Source organism: Astyanax mexicanus, chromosome 16 (assembly GCF_023375975.1).
Source record: "Astyanax mexicanus isolate ESR-SI-001 chromosome 16, AstMex3_surface, whole genome shotgun sequence".
Classification (NCBI taxonomy): domain Eukaryota; kingdom Metazoa; phylum Chordata; class Actinopteri; order Characiformes; family Acestrorhamphidae; genus Astyanax; species Astyanax mexicanus.
In genome coordinates, this window is record NC_064423.1 from 17,423,733 (window position 1) to 17,443,480 (window position 19,748).

At 37.1% G+C, this 19,748-nt stretch overlaps 2 protein-coding genes across 2 annotated transcripts; one reads left to right on the forward strand and one right to left on the reverse strand.

The window, feature by feature from the left end:
- The first annotated feature begins 804 nt into the window (after window positions 1-804).
- zgpat (zinc finger, CCCH-type with G patch domain) lies at window positions 805-6,637 on the forward strand. Its single transcript, XM_007240157.4, has 7 exons — window positions 805-909; window positions 2,425-3,048; window positions 3,321-3,454; window positions 3,590-3,754; window positions 3,911-4,036; window positions 5,309-5,711; window positions 5,802-6,637. The coding sequence occupies exons 2-7, from the start codon at window positions 2,450-2,452 to the stop codon at window positions 5,938-5,940; spliced, it is 1,566 nt and encodes a 521-aa protein (XP_007240219.3). The 5' UTR covers window positions 805-909; window positions 2,425-2,449; the 3' UTR covers window positions 5,941-6,637.
- Window positions 6,638-8,175: 1,538 nt separating this feature from the next.
- On the reverse strand, window positions 8,176-18,775 carry chrna4b (cholinergic receptor, nicotinic, alpha 4b). The gene is made up of 6 exons (XM_007240156.4): window positions 18,418-18,775; window positions 12,933-13,084; window positions 12,712-12,756; window positions 12,462-12,571; window positions 9,313-10,690; window positions 8,176-8,567 (listed from the first exon to the last, which is right to left on the reverse strand). The coding sequence occupies exons 1-6, from the start codon at window positions 18,473-18,475 to the stop codon at window positions 8,442-8,444; spliced, it is 1,869 nt and encodes a 622-aa protein (XP_007240218.3). The 5' UTR covers window positions 18,476-18,775; the 3' UTR covers window positions 8,176-8,441.
- Between the last annotated feature and the right edge of the window lie 973 nt (window positions 18,776-19,748).

The window sequence follows — 19,748 nt, forward strand, 5'->3', positions numbered from 1 at the left end:
ATTAAAAAGCCATAATATCTTTCTATAGTCAAGGCAAGTACATTGTACTTTTTGTTACGTAATGAATGGTTCAAAGGGAGTATTTTTGCATTACCTCAAATACATGGTTTAAATCATTATTCCTTTGTCCAATCCTGCTGTTCATGTTTCTGCTTTTTTTTTAAGTTTCATTTGTCTCCACAGCATTACAACTCTCAGCAGAACAAATAAAGATATTAATAATATACTCTATATCTAGGTAAATGTATGAAAAAAGCATATTATATCCCCAAGGTTCAGGTTCACAGAGCATGTGAGTGACGTCGCTGAGGTAGTGTCTCTGTGGGCGGTCAGAGTTGCCAGGTTCGCGTTTTTTCCTCCAAATTTGGCTTGTTTTAAAAATCTTTTCTCTTTTGAAATTTTAGGGGTGGCGGGGTGCATTTTTTTTGGGGGGGGGGGGGCTACTTAAAAAAATAGCGCAGCCGCCAAAAAAAAAAAAAATTAACAAAAAAAAAAAAGATATCACAGGGCGATGAAAATAAAATATTAAAGAGGAGAGAAGAGAGTTCAGGAGGGGCAAGAACAGTAAAAGTCATTTTTTGCTAATTATGTTACTATTAAATGTTACTAATGTTACAATATTATTAATGACTTTTAGGTAAATAGCAATACTAATAATAAATCCCTTATGAACAAAATACTCAAAGTGTACAAAAGTCGTACACGTATTGTTTTTTGTCATTTACTTCAAACGTGTAACAGACATATTTTGGGCTAGTTTAAGCTTCTGAAGGGCGGGTTTAAGACTGAGTTAGGGCTGCATATTTTCGTTGGACTTGGCAACCCTGGCTGCTACAGAGCCGCACAGGGCAGCTTTAAACTACAGAAACGCAGCAGAGTTTATTCGCTCGGACGTGAACACTATGTAACGTAAGATATAAATACTGAGTGTTTTTTTACTTCTTATTTAATATCTTTTAATGAAGACTAAACTCACCAGGCTGTTAAACAGCTACTATTATCTTAGCTAAGCTAACTGCTAGACAGCCAAATGCTAGCTAGCTACAAGCCGGGTTTGTTATTAGCTTGCTAGGTTTAGCTAGCTCACTGTGTTGAGGTAGTTATATGGCGACTTCCACAGATATTCTTAGTTAATTTTAGATTTAAAAAAACACTTTTGTTCCACCAGTCATGTAGTTGGTTACTCTAATTATTAGCTAGAGTGGTTTTATTGAAGGAAGTGAGCTGGTTAGGTAGTTAGTTAGCTTGATTTGTGGAGAAGGTCAGAAGGCAGAAGCTCGTCAGTAAAAATGTTATTCTGTAATATTTTGGCGAGACTATCTAGCTAATAAAACAAATACTACGTTTTGAATGAGATACATGTACTTAACTATCAAGGACATAGTGCTGCCCATAGGCAACAAACCACATTTTTTGTTTTTCCATCCATTCATGTATCGTTAATATCTGTCTATCTACTTATCTACCCACCCACTCTCTCCCTTTCCTTGTTCTTTATATCTATCCTTATCCCTATCCCCTGTTTAATTTGTCTGTAAGAGACCACGTCAGTTTCTCTGATCTTGGATCTATAGGTAAACGTTTGAGTAAAATAAACACTGTTGTTTTATTCTATAAACTACAGACAACTTTTCTCCCAAATTCCTAATAAAAATAATGTCATTTAGAGCATTTATTTGCAGAAAATGAGAAATGGCTCGAATAACAAAAAAGATGCAGAGATTTCAGACCTCAAATAATGCAAAAAAAAAAAAAACGTTTATTTTCATAAAAGTCCAGAAATCAATATTTGGTGGAATACCCCTGGTTATTAATCACAGTTTTTATGCATCTTGGCATGTTCTCCTCCACCAGTCTTACACACTGCTTTTGGAAAGCTTTTTTCCACTCCTGGTTGCAAAAATTCAAGCAGTTCAGCTTGGTTTAAGAATCAAATAAACTCAGAATTTTTTGCAAGCTGTATTAATATGTGCAAAAATATATAATTGGCTGTTTATATTCTTACTGTTTTTGTAAACTGTTTTTGTTGCCTTTTTAAGTTGTACCACATTAGTTAGATTAAGCTTGATGTAGCAGTGGTTCTTTTCTCTGGTCCTACAGACCACCTTCTCGCCTGCATGTTTTGGGAGCTTCCTTGCTCTAAAACTCCTGATTCAAATGAATAGCTTGTCATCATAATTCTAAATCTAAATTTAAGTTTGTTATATCCACAGGGACTTCCATGCTTTCACAAATGATATATTTTCTCCCTAAGAATACAATTAATGGCATAAAGGATTAAATCTGCCTTTCTGTCTCATAACCATAATTACACTTTGCATAACATATACAACTTGTTTTCTCTTATACCCAAGTCAATTACAGAATAAAAATGTTATATAAAAGCTTTTACTGCATTATTCTCTTATTCCTCTTTATCTGCAGGCACCTCCTTTCATAGCTCCCTACCATGGATGAAGGCAACCTGCAACAAGCCATTGAGACCTACAATGCTCAGCTTCAGCAGGTAGAAGCTGCACTTGCTTGTGGTCTGGGTGCTTCAGAGCAGGCAGACCTGCTGAAGTTAAAGGAGGATCTTGTACAACTTATTGAGCTCACTGAATCCAGCTTGATTTCAGTCAAGAAGAGCCAACTTTTTGCCTCAATTGAGGATTCCCAAACAAAGCAGGAAGCGCCAGCAGAAACCCAAGAACTGTCCAAGAAGAATAACAATTTGGATGATGAGTTTGCAGCCTTTTATTCTGGACTTTCTGAAAGTGCTGCGGAGGTAGCACAAAGCCGCGGGCCTGATGATGATGAAGAGGAAGTGGATGATGAGGAGGAGGAGGAGGAAGAAGAAGATGACTACATGAGTGGTACTAAAGTACGAGCACCTTATCGCACCTCTTGGGGAACACTTGAGTACCACAATGCCATGGTAGTGTGCTCAGAGGAACCAGATGGGGATGAGGCTCGAGTGAGAGTCCTTTACCTCTATCCTACACACAAGTCTATAAAGCCCTGCCCTTTCTTTCTGGATGGCAAGTGCCGCTTTATGGATAGCTGCAGGTATGAAAACCTTATTTTTTTAATTAAGTTTAATTATTAGTTTGAGTTTTTCATTTTTAGTTTATATAACCCTGAGATTGGAAATGGCACCAATCTGTTGGTGTTTTGTTTTTCATTGGGTATTTTGCACAGAATTTAGATTCATTCAGGTGGAAGCATATTTGCATGTGTTATTGTACTGGATTGGTTTTGTGATTGACATTTCAGCCATCTCTGGGTAATATGGAAATAATAAGCCGCCTCTGCCTGTCTTTTTGTTTGTTGTCACTCAGGTACTCCCATGGGGAGGTGGTATGTGTGTCCGAGCTGAGGGAATTTCTTGAAGCAGATCTCACACAAATGCAGGCAGGATCTTCGTGTTTGGCCAAGCATGAAGACGGCATCTGGTATCCTGCCAAAATCACAGGTACACCTCCTCAGCCGTTCTGTCAAGATTTATTTCAACGTCAATGATGAACATGGCAGTTTCATGCTTAATTTTTCTGTATAAATTTGTTTTTATTCTTTTAATTTTTTTTTTTACTTAAATACACATTCACAGAGATCGAGGATGGCTTCTACACGGTTAAATTTGATTCCTTGCTGCTAAAGGAAGCTGTCCTTGAGGCTGATAGTGTTATTCCCCCTTTGCGACCGGATGAGTCCTCCTCTTCCTCCTCTGACTCGGAAGATGACTCTGAGGAATGTGAAACAGGTTATGCTAAAGGTTTGTTTCTTTAAGTCTGTGTGGAGAATCCCCCAGGAAAATTTGAAGTTGAAATGCTCACACCAATCCTTATTTTACTGACCCTCAAACATATTTTTCTTTATTATGTTTTATTGTTAACAGTGCATTAACTTGTTTTTTTTTTTTTTACTTCAGTATTTAGTTCTGCTAAAGAGGAGGACTCTGTTCAGTTGAACAGCTCTGAGTTCTGTGGTTGGGAAGCTCATACTCGCGGCATTGGTTCCAAGCTCTTGCTGAAGATGGGTTATGAGTTGGGGAAAGGTAAGCAACTTCATTAGATAAAAACATACACCGACATGCCAGAAGTCATAGGACAGGAACTAGTATTGTGTCCCATGAAAGATAAAGATTGCTGCACTGAGGGATATCCGTGTGAGGTTACCTGCTTTAAATGTGATAGGATTTGAATGTGATGTTATTTTTTGCCAGAGTGGCTTATCTGTCTGTATGGACAATTCTAATCAGATACTGCCGATTATTACCAATCACTGTACTGTCCATTGTGGGTGGTACTGCCTTCTATGCAGGGCAGTAAAACAAATTCTGAATTGAATTGAGAATAAGCCATAAATTCCAATTCAGTTCTTGAATTTGATTTAAGATTGCAGACAGGAATTAGACTTGCAATTTAAATTCAAATTACAGGAAGTAAAATTGGAATTCCATGAAATTCTAAGAAATTCATAATACATAATTAAGGTGTATTTAACAATGAAGCTTTACAGCATTTGTTACATTTGATTACAATATGCATTTCATACAAATGTTATTGTATGAACCACAAATTAACATTAAATACACATATAATCTCTGTAAAACAGATCATTAAAATTTTGATAACTTTCAAACATAGATGCAACAACATTACCTTGTACTTTAATAAATGATAATTGCATGTACCAAAACATTGTTTTATTTGATTACTTTAAAATGAAGATATTGCTAATGATTAAACATTAGGGAATATATGCTTAATGTAAGTGTCTGTACTTCCATTTGGTAGAAAAGTGTATATTAAAACCATCACATTCTCACTGATATGTGGTAAGAATTAATTTCTCTGAATTGCAAGTTGAGTTAATTTCCTCTAGCTGTAATTTCAGTTTAACTTCAATTCTAGATTCTGTGGGCTGGATTCAATTCAAATTGAATCCTGAATTTTGGACAGCCCTGCTTCTATGACATCAACAGGGCTATACACATTGCACTGTGGATGTTTAATGCCCACACAACTTTGCAATAATTTTATGTCCATCTTACTTCCACTATCAGGCCTCGCTTGAACTTTGATAAATTACAGTGCCTTGCCATGAGTATGCAGGCCAGTGTTCAGACTTACTGAGAAGAAAACACCTTACAAGTTAAGCAGTTGTTCTTAAGCTATCCCTTCTCTGAGGTAGTACTTCATGATCAGTTTACATACTGCTACACCATGACTTTTGGCATGTCTGTGTATAACACAATATAATCTCAACAGTAAAAGGTACTTATGGTACGAAAGGCAGACTTTCAGGCTTTAATGTGTTTGTGCAGGTTTGGGAAAGACACTTTCTGGTCGTGTGGAGCCAGTGCAGGCCGTGGTCCTTCCCAAAGGCCGATCGCTGGACCAGTGTGCTGAGTTAACTCAGCGGAAGACTCATGCTGCTATCGCAAAAGACAATCCAACCTCTGGCAAACGGAAAATAAAAAGGAAAAAGAAATCCACTTCAACACGGCCTAATGTATTTGACTTTTTGAACTCTAAACTGGGCGATGATGCTCGTTCTGTTGCTGGCCCTTCAGTTAGCTCTTCGGTCAGCGGAGTGGAAGCCTACCAAGGAGGAAAAAGCACCAAGCGTTCACTCAATGTTCAGCTGTTTCAAGCTACAGAGAGAGTGAGCCAGGTGGAGAAAGAAATCCAGCAGCTCACCGAGTCTCTGAACAGGCGAAACGGAAGGTAGGAGTGACTCTGTGCGAGTTCCCCATTATTTTCGCAGGTTCTGTGTTTTTGTTTGTTTCTCCTGAAGTTGGTGTTCTCTTTCCTCAGGGATGCCAAATTGACAAGCCGCATGGAGGAGAAGCTCTCAGCATCTCGGAAGCTGCTGCAGCAGCTGAAAGCTCAGGAGCAGTCTATACAGAGAGCTCAGAAAAAAGCAGACACTCATAAGAAAATGACAGAATTTTAATCAACTCTCCAGTGTGAGTGCAAACAATGTCTAATGACCTTGTTTATACTGCTGTTAGGTTATGAAGAGATATGTTTTTCATACATTTGTACAAGTGTGCATGTTAGTGTGCAACTTGGAATTTGGGATCAACATCACTTCCACGCCCGTGAGATGAGAAAGAAGAAAACACTGAAATGACTTACAATACTGTTTCTTCTGAACTATTTTCCCTTGGAACACTTTTTTTCCACTGTTCTCAGAATGAGACTTGACCATTCATTTAATACATTTTTTTTTAAACTTGTGTTTATCACAAACATGGCTCCTGTTGACTGATTGTGCTGCTGGTTTAGTTATGGTTAGCTTCAGCAGGTTTTATCGTTAATTTAATTTAATGATGAATGTCAACAATTAGCCATTCATATCTAAATCCTTTCTACGCCTTAAATTATGGCCCAGAAATCTTGTTTTATTTGTATGCTAGACAGTACACTGCACTGTGCTGTAATATTAATGTGGTTTCTGGTTCCTCTCAGGAGGACCAAACAGGATATACCAGACTAATGAATAAGCAGCTTCCTGGTGCAGTAAAGTGCCGTAGAAAGCTCTGCTGTGTTGCATATTCTGTATTTTTGTTTTGTTTTTCTTTGGAACCTAGTTTGGGATATGTAATTTAACAACTTGGCCTTTAATAAATTTTGCTATGATAACATTACAGCAGCACCCCCAAACAAAGCTGATTTTTTTATCTTATTTGTAGTGAGTTTGCAGAAATTATCCAGCTCAGTAATTAATGAAACATTAAACAGTCATGTACATCTCTTTAAAGCTTTCCAGAATTATCAGGTTGTCAAGCTAAATTATAGAGAGTTAAATGTGTGTGGAAGTATTCTTTTTTTAGCTGGGGAGATAAAATTCAATTACTTGCCGTACTGATTCACTCCTTCACTGTTTGTTTTGGGTGTCCTAATGCAACTGCCAAAAGTGTGAGTTGTGGCACCTTCAACGGAGGACGCCACCATCCCTTTAGTCTGTCTGTGTATGTGGACGGAGACGGGACGTTCCACCTGTATTGGAACATTAATTTAACTCTGCCATCGGCATCCATAATGACCTCATGCCAAGTCGTTTGTCACAGTCAGGAAGAGAAGAGAAGAGGTCTGGCTATTACTCAAGATTGGTTTGGACAGAGAGAGATTTGTCTCAAGGGTACACAGAGAGACAGAGAGCTAAATAAATTCGAAAAGGAGCACTACAGACAGAACACCAACAAGAAAAAAAGGTATTAAAATCTTTTATTGTCAATTTCTAACTGCAAAAACTATGGCACAGTACAAATAGGGCATTTACACATAATACCTTTTTTTTTTTCTTAATATCTGATATATAAAGTGTCTTCTAATGTAAAGTGAAGTTTCATTTCCCCACCGATGTCCCTTTTTAGGGTTGGTTCCCAGACAAGCAATAAGTTTTGTCCTGGACTAAACAGCACTGTGAATTGAGATTTCCTATTAAAACATATACAGCTCTGTACAAAAAATAAGAGACCTTTTAAAAATATTGATTTTCTTTGACCAAACTGAAAAAACCTCTGGAATATAATCAAGAGGAAGATGGATGATCACAAACCATCAAAGCAAGCTGTACTACTTGAATTTTTGCACCAGTAGTGGTGTAAAGTTATCCAAAAGCAGTGAGTAAGACTGGTGGAGGAGAACATGCCAAGATGCATGAAAACTGTGATTAAAAACCAGGGTTTTCCTCCAATTGATTTCTGAAGTCTTAAAACTTAAAACTAAATGAAATATTTTTATTAGGAATTTGGGATACATGTTGTTTATGAAATAAAACAACAATGTTAATTTTATTGAAACTTCTACCTATAAATAGCAATATCAAAGAAACTGATTCAGACACTGAAGTAGTCTCTTTATTTTTTCAGAGCTGTATGTAGTCCAGTACTAGACTTAATCAATGTTGAGGAAACCAATGAATAGGGTTGAATCCCAGACAGGGATTAGGCCTAGTCATAGACTATACTGTCCTTTCAATGAAAAATCTCCATTCATATTGCTGTATAGTCCTGGATTTGACTTAATCCTAGTCTGTAGTGAATAACACAAAGGCTTGTGGATTGAGTTTACCAATGCAAGTGGGCAGAAAAACACATTTCAGAGATGAAAGTAACAAAAAAAACAATATGAAAATGATGCAGTAGTCAGTGCAAAAGATTCACTTCAACAGAAATCATACATTGCTGAAAGGACAGAAAATGAATACATTTGCTTTATAAAATGTCATACCAAAGGAAATATAAGCTGACCTTCATGGTAAAAAAAAATATGCTTCATCATTATGTTTGCCACACAGGACAATGTGGAATGCGCTGGTGTGAAATAGTATATGCACACTGAAAAACCACAGCAGATCAATTTTAATGAGAACACAGGAAGTGATTGGCAGGTCTCTTCTCCATCTCCCTTCCCACTCACGTCCAGTGCCTTGTTCCTTGGTGAATTCTAGATCATTCCAGCCAGCCATGGAGGAAGAAACAGTCCGGCTGTCCCGAGAATACACACCAGCACAAACATCCACAGGAATATTCTATCAATCACCATGGCAACGTACTTCCAGTCTTCTCTTACCTGTTTTTTTAAGAAAAAGCAGATCACATGAGTATCAAATCACAAGCTACAACTTCCAATAAAGTCTGTTCATCTCAGAAATTGATTTTTTAGGCAATACTGGTTTCCTGCAAGTGGCTTGTTTATAGATTTGTCCTTTTTTCTTTCTGGTAAAAAAATAATGACAATATGTTCAGCCTAAAGTGGCTCAAAGAATCGTAAAGTAGCCCAAATCCTTTTGGGGTTGTGAGTGGAGATGAAACTGTTTGACATTTGTGAAGCCAAATTAATAGAGCAAACCCAGCACATTTTTCACGTTTTCAATAAGTTTGTCACTTGCACTTCAACACTGCATAAAGTAAACCGCTTTAATGTATTGTCTTCTTTTTTGAAGAAAAGGCGATTACAAAACTACAGTATAAAAAATATTTAATGACCACTTAACATTCAAAAAAGAACTATACATTTACCTCAGCAGTGCATTTTTAATTATGAATTTACTTGAGTAATGCTGTTCCAGTCAATAAGTGACACTGAACACTTTTCTAAAAAAAGAATTCAGTGTAAAATTGAAGTTAAATCTGCTGTTTGTCAGCTCATTCTGTCAGCTGTCCCTCACTCCTCAGCAAGTGTTGCCTGGGGAGAGGAGAATGTGGTGCTGCTGCTGAACTCCAAAGGAATTTTAAAACAAATGTTTTTGGTCTGCCTGACCGACTTCTATACCTGTTTTGCATTCGACAGTCCCTTTACCGAGACAGAAACTTACCGAAAAGTCAGAGTCTTCGGCTCTGAGGTGGTCGGCTATGTACTGGACTCCTTCGAGAGCTCGCAGCAGTGACTGAGATATTGGAATCTCCACTTCTTCAGTTTTTCTGGGTTCTTTGCTGCAGTTGTTGCTTGAGTTTTGTGTGTCAAGGAGGTTATGTCTAGAGCCTTGCCCTGTGCTTCCACCCCCTTCTGCAATGCAGTGGGTTTTTATGGCTGCCCCCTCATGCTTGCGACAGTGCCGAAGAGTCTCTGTCTCGGGTAAGCCTTCCTTGGAGTCTACAAATACACTTTCAGCGCTGTGGCGGTAGAGTTCACATATTTCTGTAAGGGGAAGCGTGTGAAGCAGGGAGCCGAGGGGTGTGTCTGGAGATAAGGAGAGGCTGGAGGGGGAGGAGTTGTGCGTTGGCGGGAACCTGAGTTCAGGGGTTCGAGGTGCTTGAGTGGGTTCCTCTTGTAGGATCGAGTACTGGCTGCTTGGGGAGCTGCAGAATAGAGGAGTTTTGGAAGCCGGTTCCCGCTGTAGCCCACCAGATTGGGCGGCGGAAACCCCATCTGGATCAGGGCAAGGGTTCTCTGAGGGGGGAAGGGTAGTGGCTCCAAGCAACATGGCCTGTGGCATCACCGGCTTGTGCATCATCTCGATGAGCTTCCGGCAATTCCTCTTACCGGAAGCAGGTGGACGCTTCATGAACAGGTAGCGAGGCACCAGTTGGAGAAAGAGTTGTCGTACCCAGTGTGGCATGCGGTGGGTTCGCGAGGAACGGTGGTGAACATTTAGCACAAACACTGTTATGATGATTGAGAGTGTGACGAAGATCATGGTGAAGAGGAGGTATTCCCCTATGAGCGGGATGACCAAGGATGTGGAAGGTATGATCTCTGTGATGAGCAAGAGGAAGACAGTGAGAGACAGGAGGACAGAGATACACAGGGTGATCTTCTCAGCACATTCTGAAGGTAGGTAGAACACGAGGACGGTCAAACAGGAGATCAGCAGACATGGGATGATGAGGTTGATGGTGTAGAACAGAGGAAGCCGGCGGATAATGAAGGAATAGGTGATGTCGGGGTAGATCTCTGTGCAGCACTCGTACTTCTTGGTGTTGTATTTCCCCACTGCATTGATGATGACCCACTCCCCACTCTCCCAGTAGTCCATCTGGTCCACGTCATCATCCATGCTCACCAGGTCAATCTTGGCTCGGTCGTACGTCCACGAGCCAAACTTCATTTTGCAGTTCTGCTGATCGAAAGGGAAGAACGTGACATCAATACTGCAGGAGCTTTTGTATATAGCCGGAGGCTTCCATTTGATTCTGCCATCGTGGAACAGCTGGGCTTTGGTGAGGTGTGTCACAGCAAAATCCCCATCAGCACTAGCAAAAAAAATAAAAAAATAAATAAAAAATCAATTTAATTATATTTACTTTTAAAGGACACAGCTTATAGTGAACTGCAGAATTTGCCCTTTGGTTCAGATGAAAAAAAACAAGTCAGATTTGCTTAAAAGAAATGCTGTTACCTTTTCAGTCAAATTCAGGAAAGAAATATTCCATTGATTATTCTATGCACATTCTATGTGTGCGTCACAGATAATTGGTTCCCCTGCCCTCTGTACTTTGTGCACCTTTTTTTTTTCAATATAGCAGTACTAAGTCTCCTCTTAATCATTCTGGATGATATGTGAAAATCAATGCACAGGAAAGACCATTCTTCCATTTAAAAGCCCAAACACATATTTCAGGTTGGTATCTTATGTGATTGTAAGGTCTGTTAACATTTAATTTAACATTCTTGTATAGTGTTGCAACACTATAGTAACTGTGTGATCAAACCCACTGTAGCTCTTAATGTTCAGTTTTGTATTGTGTACTGCAGTGAAAAATTATACTGATAAACATTTTAAATTTTTTTTCCCACCCATCTTCACCAAGGGTGAAATTAATTACAGAAAACTGCTGACCAAATCAGAAAACTATGGCATAGTATTGAAAATGCTCATTTTAATGCATGGGTGTTACATTGTAAATTTAATATTGAAGAGAGCAACATTCTACAGGAGCACATGTGGAATTATTTTATACTTTTGATTTTTGTAAGCCCCATTTAGCTTTGAGCACTGGCTTTATGAGGTAGAGTCACCTGGAATTTGTGTTTTCTCAGCATCTTAAAGGAGTTCCTGAAGTTGCTGAACAAAAGCTGCTGCTTTTCTTTCACACTATGCTCTAACTAGGGGTGGGCGATATGGCCCTAAAATAATATCACAATATTTTATGGTATTTTTGCGATAATGATACTGAATTAAAAAAAATAATAATAATTTCAAGAATAGCCTACTGCAACAAAAAGTTTTTTTTTTATTATTGAACATGATGTATATGATACACTCCTATCTAAGATATTTAAAAAATACAATAATGTTATCAGCTTTGTAACAGAAGTTAATGATCCAGAATGTCATGATACTAATACTGCACTCCAAATATCTTCATATATCCAGGACTGAATTAAAATAAATGATACTGCACAGATATAATCTGTCTCTAGTAGATATATAATGGGAAATGAGAACAGTGTGAATTATTCTCTTACTAAAAACAGTAAAAAAAAAAAAAAAAAAAAAAAGTAGTACCCTGATGTGATAATTAGGGCTGGGTGATATGGCACCATATTTTAGGGTATAATATTGTTCACAAAATTTAAATATGTTGCTGATATCCCAAATCCCAAATCAGCCATTATATAAGGAAAAAAAAAATTACATTGAAAAAAAGTGTGCCCAAGTTTTTGTCTGGTACTGTATCTTAAGTTTATACTAACATATTTTTGTTTTGCTTTTGTTTTAGTATACTATCCCAACTTTTTTATTTTATTTTAGGGTTGTATTTAACAAGTAGAACAATGCTGAAATATTTTATATTCTGTATTCTGAAATATTTTATGGTCTGTAATAACAATCCTATTCCAAACGTTTCAGCAGATAAAGTAGTGGTCAAAGTTCAAGAAAAAGAAAAAAAAAGCAAGAGAAATTAAATAATTACACATAATGTTTTGTAGACTGTAAGGGAAAACACAAACTGATTGGTGTTGTTGAAATACTGTAAGTGATCTGGCTAAATCTGGTCTCAGGGAAAAAGATTCACCCACTTGTTATAAAGAACAATATCGGGTCTCCAGATGAGCTCTGAGGGGATTCTGATGGAGGTGACATTCTCATACTCCTCAGGGTTCCAGCGCAGCTTGTAATCGCTCCATTCCTGTCAGGACACATACACTCTCATCAATGTTCTGAATCAGCAGGCATGACAAGAGAACTGAGAGTGGGGTAATGGAAGCCCAGTTCCAATTAAAAATCTCATTAATTTTCAATTATATGCTCCAACTGATCAAAACATACCTGTTTCACCCACACATTGGTGGTCATCATCTGGTTCTTCTCGTCCTGCAGGAAGGTATAGAATATATCTTAAACAGTATTTGCAGATCAAATAAGTCTATTTTGCAGATGATTTGATTTAAAGATCGGGTGATAAAAAGTGGTCATTAAGTCAGAAAGTCTAATGCACAAATTTTCAGGAGTTTTTTAATGACTCTCTACTTTGTGCCACTGAAACTCACTACATCAATAAGCTGCGCAATGGAGAGGCCAAAGTGGACCAGCACCACGTCGGAGATGTTCGCTACAGGGCGAGAGAGCTTGTTGTAGCGGCTGAATAAAACCTGCAGCAGTCTCTCCTCTGCATGAGCGCGTGCTGGTGTTAGTGTGCACACTGAAAGAGACAGAGAGAGAGAAACAAATAAACATGCATGTTAAAAATGCAGAAGATAATATATAGCCAAATTTAAAACAACACTGCAAATTTCCCCATTGAGTCATTAATAATGGTCTATCTTGGTATACATTTGAATGATAGTTTGCTTACAATTTAAAGCATTTTGGGAATAGCAAAAATGGTTTAAAAAAAGATTGTATCTGTAAATGATCTGAAATTATCGTTATGTCTTTATGTCACAAAATGACTGAATATTTTTAAGGTATGAGGCAATTTGCATAAAAATGCGATTATGCATGTCACCATCTCGCTACATTCATCACTGTCTAATACACATTAACATTTAATGTTAAATGGTTGTGCAAACGTTGACATTTTAACGTTGAATCAACATAATGTCTTCAACCTTCTGCCTTTTGAATCAGCATTTTACATTTCATCACCATATAATTTCTAAAAAAGGGTTGGATGCAGGAATGAAAAAGTGTTTTACTTCTATTTGAAGTAATTGCTTTTTAATTTAACACCAATTCTTCACAATACCTGGGGGAATATTTATGTTCAATTTGTTTTAGTGTTTTAGTGTTTGTAGTTTTACTACTGATGTGAGTTTATTGTTCACACTCTGTTAACCACAGGATGTTCTAGTTTTAGTTAGCTCTGGTTTATTAAAGGTTGAACTTATGACATTAAAACAATGTTGCCATGTCAACATTGATTCACTTTTTAAAATCAACACCAAATCAAATGTTGATTTAACCATGACATCAACGTTGATCAATGTTGAAATGCCAGCTGGGCTGATGCTGGCCTACAAAGCCAAAAATGGACCAGCTCCTTCCTACTTGATGGCAATTATCAAATTATCAAAGCCAGATCTGTATCAAGAGCTCTTAGAGCTTCCAGTACGGCTTGGCTTGACCCACCATCCCTCAAAACCAACAGAAAACAAACATTCTGACTCTTCTCTGTGCTGCAGGACCAAGTTGGTTGGACGAACTTCCATTGGCTTCCAGAGAGTTCTTAAACTAATCTTTAAAAAAATCTCCTATAGGGTTCTAAACATTTTAAAATGTTGTGTATCTCTTAATCCTAGTCTTTACAAAACTAGCTATGGATATTTTGAAGTAAACAAAAAAGCCACTGTTGTAAGTTGCTCTGGGTAAGGGTGTCTGCTTAATACTTTAAATGTAAATGTATTTACAAGTTTAGTTTGAGGTATATTAGGTTATATTAGGTTATGTAATTTATTGGTTAAAATTAAGTTTAGATGTTGTAGGTTACATTTAGATTGAGGTGTAAGTTTAAATGTAGGTTCAGGTATTTATCTGTTGTTTTTTAACTTGGCAAGGCCTAGACCATTTAACCTTCTGTTAGTGATCATGATTGCTTACATCTGGCAACGTATCTGTATCTAAATTAAAGGGATTTTTGCCAGCACTCTTTAGATTAACCAACACAAGGACTTTGCCAAGGTCTGAAAAAGGACCTAAAATGTCACCTTCATCGGAAAGGAAATTGTTTTGGATGGTGACAAACAAACAAAAACAAGGAAACTCAAATGTGGGGCAAGAGTGTAAAAGTATTGGTGCATTAAATAATGTTTTTTTTTCTTATTCACCCCAATATGTTCAGAAACTATAAGCAGAGAAATGTCACATTACGGATAAATTTTTTTAATATAAAAAATACTAATTAATTTAGTTTTTCCTGACACTACCCCTTTAATTTTTACAGCATCCAAACAAACTGTTTAGAACTAATATTAACATCTGCTTCACACACAAAAAAAAACAGTTTTAGACCTTTTAAAAAAAATGCTGTTTATAATACAAGACACTGAGGCCAGGCAAGATATCAACTGCCGTCCTAATTTTATCCCTCGAGTCAGTTTTACTTTGCAGAGAAGTTCCTCAGTGCTGAACATCAACGTGACAGAAGTTAGATTACATGCCCTCTAGATATTTACTTACTCTCAAGCTAATTAAGAAGGCAGGTTTGAACAGTATTGTTCAGCTTTCTCTTCAGCAGCAACCACCTCATTAACACCTTCTCTAGAGCTTTTATAAAGACTTGACCCTGTTAAACATGAGGTCAGACTCAACTTCATCACTATCCCTAGTGCCTTTTTGAGTACAAGCCTGTAAATAATAAAACAGACTACTGTCAAACATTTTAAACGAGAGCTGAGCAATATAACTGTAGTTTATAGCAGCGGTTCTCGAACTGTGGTACTTGTCAGATGGCCTGCATACACACAAATATTAATGATTGAAATTGATATACTTTTAATCTAGAATTTTCATAACTTTAGACTTGTTTGTGCTTTGTGCTTGACCCTGTATAATATACAGCTCTGGAAAAAAATAAGAGACCACTTAAAAATGATGAGTTTCTTTGATTTTACCAAATTGAAAACCTCTGGAATATAATTAAGTGCAAGATGGATGATCCCAAGGCATCCATCCAAGCTGAAATGCTTACATTTTGGCACCAGGAGTGGCATAAAGTTATCAAAAAGCAGTGTGTAAGACTAGTGGAGGAGAACTTTTTTTTTGCATTATTTGAGGTCTGAAAGCTCTGCATCTTTTTTGTTATTTCAGCCATTTTCTGCAAATAAATGCTCTAAATGACAATATATTTATTTAAAATTTGAGAGAAACGTTGGCTGTAGTTTATAGAATAAAACAACAATGTTATTTTTTCTCAAATCTATACCTATAAATAGCAACATAAGAGAAACTGATGTCTCTTATTTTTTCCCAGAGCTGTATAACCCCACACTTCAGTTATTCTAACAAATACTGTTCTTTAATTTTTATCAGTTTCATAGACCCTACCATAGAACCCTGTGGAACTCCACAGTTCTGAAAAGATTAGCATTAGGATTAACAATTAAATACTTAACTTTGAGTTTGAGGGGAGTTGTTATTTCTTACTTTTATTTTTGTTATTTTCCTCTGACTTTCTGATATATTTCAGCAGGCATAGTGTATTGACCACAAAAAAGGAATAACAAAAGCAGACAAGAGAAGTTTTATTCTATAGATTATATTTGGTACATGGTTTAAAAAGTTTAGAGAAACACTGTTTTGTAGTATTGTGATAATTGTTGTTACTATAAGACACATTTTTCTGAATATATAAAGGTTTTTGTGAGTGCTCAAGGATCTCTATCAATCTGCACACTTCTTTACAAACTAATTAGTCCTGTTTAATGGGATGATGTGAAGAAAAATAATACCAGTACTAAGTATTGTTGAGAATTTACACCACATTTTTTAAATCTGCCTCTGCTTGTGCATTATATCTAACTAATGAAATAAATATACAATACAATATTTGTACTATATCACACAGATCTTTTTAAAAGTGACAGTTCTGTACTTTGAAGTAAAAATGTGTACTTGCACATTCTTACTTGAACGTATAAAGGGCTTTGTTTCTCTTTCTTCACCTATCCAGCATCGTTTGACAAGCTTGTACATTGCATTGATGATGGGAGATTTGGACCACTTTGCAAAGTCTTTCTCAGCACATCCCAAAGATTCTCAATGGGGTTAAGGTCTGGACTCTGTGGTGGTCAATCCATGTGTGACCCTGAACCCTGCACTCTTTCACAATCTAATCACAATGAATCGTGATCATACCACTGCCAACATTGGCTTGTATGGTAGGTACTAGGAATGATGGGAGCATCACTTAAGCCGCCTCTCTTCTTACTCTGATGTGCCCATCCCTTTGAAACAGGGTAAATCTGGACTTGCTCCAAAGTTCAATCTTTATTCTCTCTAGAAAATGTATGCTGTTTTTCAGCTAGCCGTACTTACAAATTGCCTACACAGCTGTTGAGTTCCAATCCATTGAGTTCCTCTTGCATTGTATGTGTGGAAATGCTCTTACTTTCACTATTATACATATCCCTGAGTTCTGGTGTTGTTTTTCTATGATTTGATTTCTCCAAAAGTTTAAGTGATTGCAGAGCATGTTCATTCAAGCTTTTTCCAGACCACATTCCTTCCTTAAAAATGATGCCTTCGAACTGTCTTTCCACTTTTTAATGATGCGCTCGACAGTTCTTAACCTGATTCTTCTTAGATGTTTTCTCTGCTTGATGCAGAGAATAATGTTACCCTTCTGAAACAGATAAAGAGATTTTCCCTGACCACAGGATGTCTTTCCATGTGGTTGTTTAACAAATAAAAAGATACTCACTGCATCAGTTAGGGTTAAATTACGTGTTGCCAACCTTGATGATTTGGCAGCCTAATCATCAAGGTTGGCAACAAGTTATTTAACCGTAACTGATGCAGTGAGTATCTTCTTATTTGTTAAACAACCAAACAAGCAGTGTCCAATAGTACAATAGTGCAAGTCTTTTTCCAACTCTGTCAAGAGGTTTTAACAACATAGTCTAAAAATGAAGATGCTCCTGTACAACAGCTATGTAATGTATGTCCTCCTGTATGGTTCAGAGTGTTGGTGTATGGTCAGTACAGACATTATGAGACTTGAGATCTTACACCACAGATGCCTCAGACAAATTTGCCAGACGTTTTGGCCCAACAAAATATCCAACCATCAACTATACAAGAAAACCAACAGTCAATTCATCACCAAGGACATTACATTAAGGCCCGCAAGATGTAAAGATGACATGTAAAGGATGGACAAAAACACATCTTACATTCTAAAAAACAGAGTTACGATATGAGTACTTTTTTGTACTCAAAGGTACACTCTTCATAATTGTACCCTCAATGGTACTATATTGGTCTTTACAGGATTAGATTTATTCCCTCATTCCTAACAGCAATAAGTCATTCCTAACAGCAATAAGTACAAAATTGTACCATTTAACCAGTCAAAGGTACATTCTGTATTCTGTGTCACTGTACTAATAAACAATATATATTTTAATTGCACATTTTTTATTTAAAAGCCAGACAATTTTGGATCATCAAGTTTTTTGAGCCATATTCAGCTGATGATAATGTTTATAATCTTTATAATCTTTATTGGCACAAAAATGGGTACAAAAAAGGACTTTCACTGAAAGGTACTTTTTTTGTACTTCAATGTAAGGTACAGTCCCAGCGACAAGCTTTGTACACTTTTAAGTACAAATCTGTACTTATATTTCTTAGAGTATAGGAGTTGACTTAAGATGCACAGCACCTGAAAAAAAAGAAAACCTGGAACACCTAAATAAACTGGAGCAACAAGCAGTATTCAAAACTTTCTACTTTAAACTCCCACTCAAACAGCCTCTGTCAATCAAAAAGTTCAGAAAGAAGATCAGAAGTCAGTAAATAAGCTGGAAACAATACCGTAACCGTGCTGAAGGCAGATGATCAGGACTAGCTGGAAGCTCCTGGCTGGACTCATCCTGCTGGCTCCTCTTGGCAGGGTGTCAGCTAATTGGTCAGCTCTCCTGTGTCTCCCGTCTCTTCAAATAGTTACTTCCATGAAGAATTAAAGAGAAAAACACTTCAATTCATTTCAGAGCAGTTATGCTTCTGTAAGCACTAAGTGGATCATTATGCCTGTTGGATTTATCCATTAGTTGTCTATTAATATTGATCAGGAAGAGAATTAGCCGTTAAATCCCTGCTTTTCAGTCTCCTAATGAGCTGTCAGAACTCAGATGGCAGCAGGGAGCAGTTTCTGTGAGCACTAAATTCTGTGCATCCACTGCAACAGCTCTGCTGATGCTTTTTCTCTCTTGTTCCTTACACTACCTTTCCCCCTGTCACCGTCTCCCACCTTCCCCCCTCCTTTCCTTTCCTTTTCTCTCTCTCTCTCTCTCTCTCTCTCTCTCTTTCTCTCTGTGCACCCCCACCTTCCAATCTTGCCTTATTTGGCTGAATAACTATGATGCACCAGTGGTGGGAGCAACACTGTGTGAGTGTGTGTGTGTGTGTGTGTGTGTGTGTGTTTGTTTTTGTGACAGAAAGTGAGAGAGAAAGAGAGAGAGAGAGAGACGAAGAGGGAGGGAGAGATGACTGAGAGTGTCACTTAAAGTTCAACACCAGCATCTGCAAACCACCACAAATAAGCATAACGAGAGGTACATATCATTACAGTCATGCAAAACCTTGTATCTCCAAAATGACACATTTACAGGTAAAGAAAACCCAAATAATTTTGGAACATTCTCATTGGTCCTTTCATCATGAAATTTTGAACCAGTATAAAAAACAGGTGCCAAATTTTATTAAGAAATCATATCAAGAAATAAAAAGCAGAATCTGTTGTGGGGGTGCGGCCAACGGAGTACAGGGACTTTCACATTTTAAGAGGTTGAAGGGGTTTTTTTATTGCAATTTTTTGTTGCTAATAACCATTTTGTTTCTTTAAAATGAGATATTTAACTTTACAAAAAATGTTCAATAATTCTAATTCTAATTTTATTCAGTGTCTTTAGAAGTGAATAACAGGATTTACTGCCTTTTTTTTGACCAAATTTCCACAATATTGTGTGTTGTATATTCCTTCCACATATAAAATATGTAGAATTAATATTTGGAAAATGGTGCTTATTTTAGTGTTTAGTGATATTTTTTTTCATTAGGCAAAAATGCAAAAAAAAAACAATCAATTCCCAATATATAAAATAAAAAAAGAACAACTTGATTATTTTTCCATTATAATGTATTTT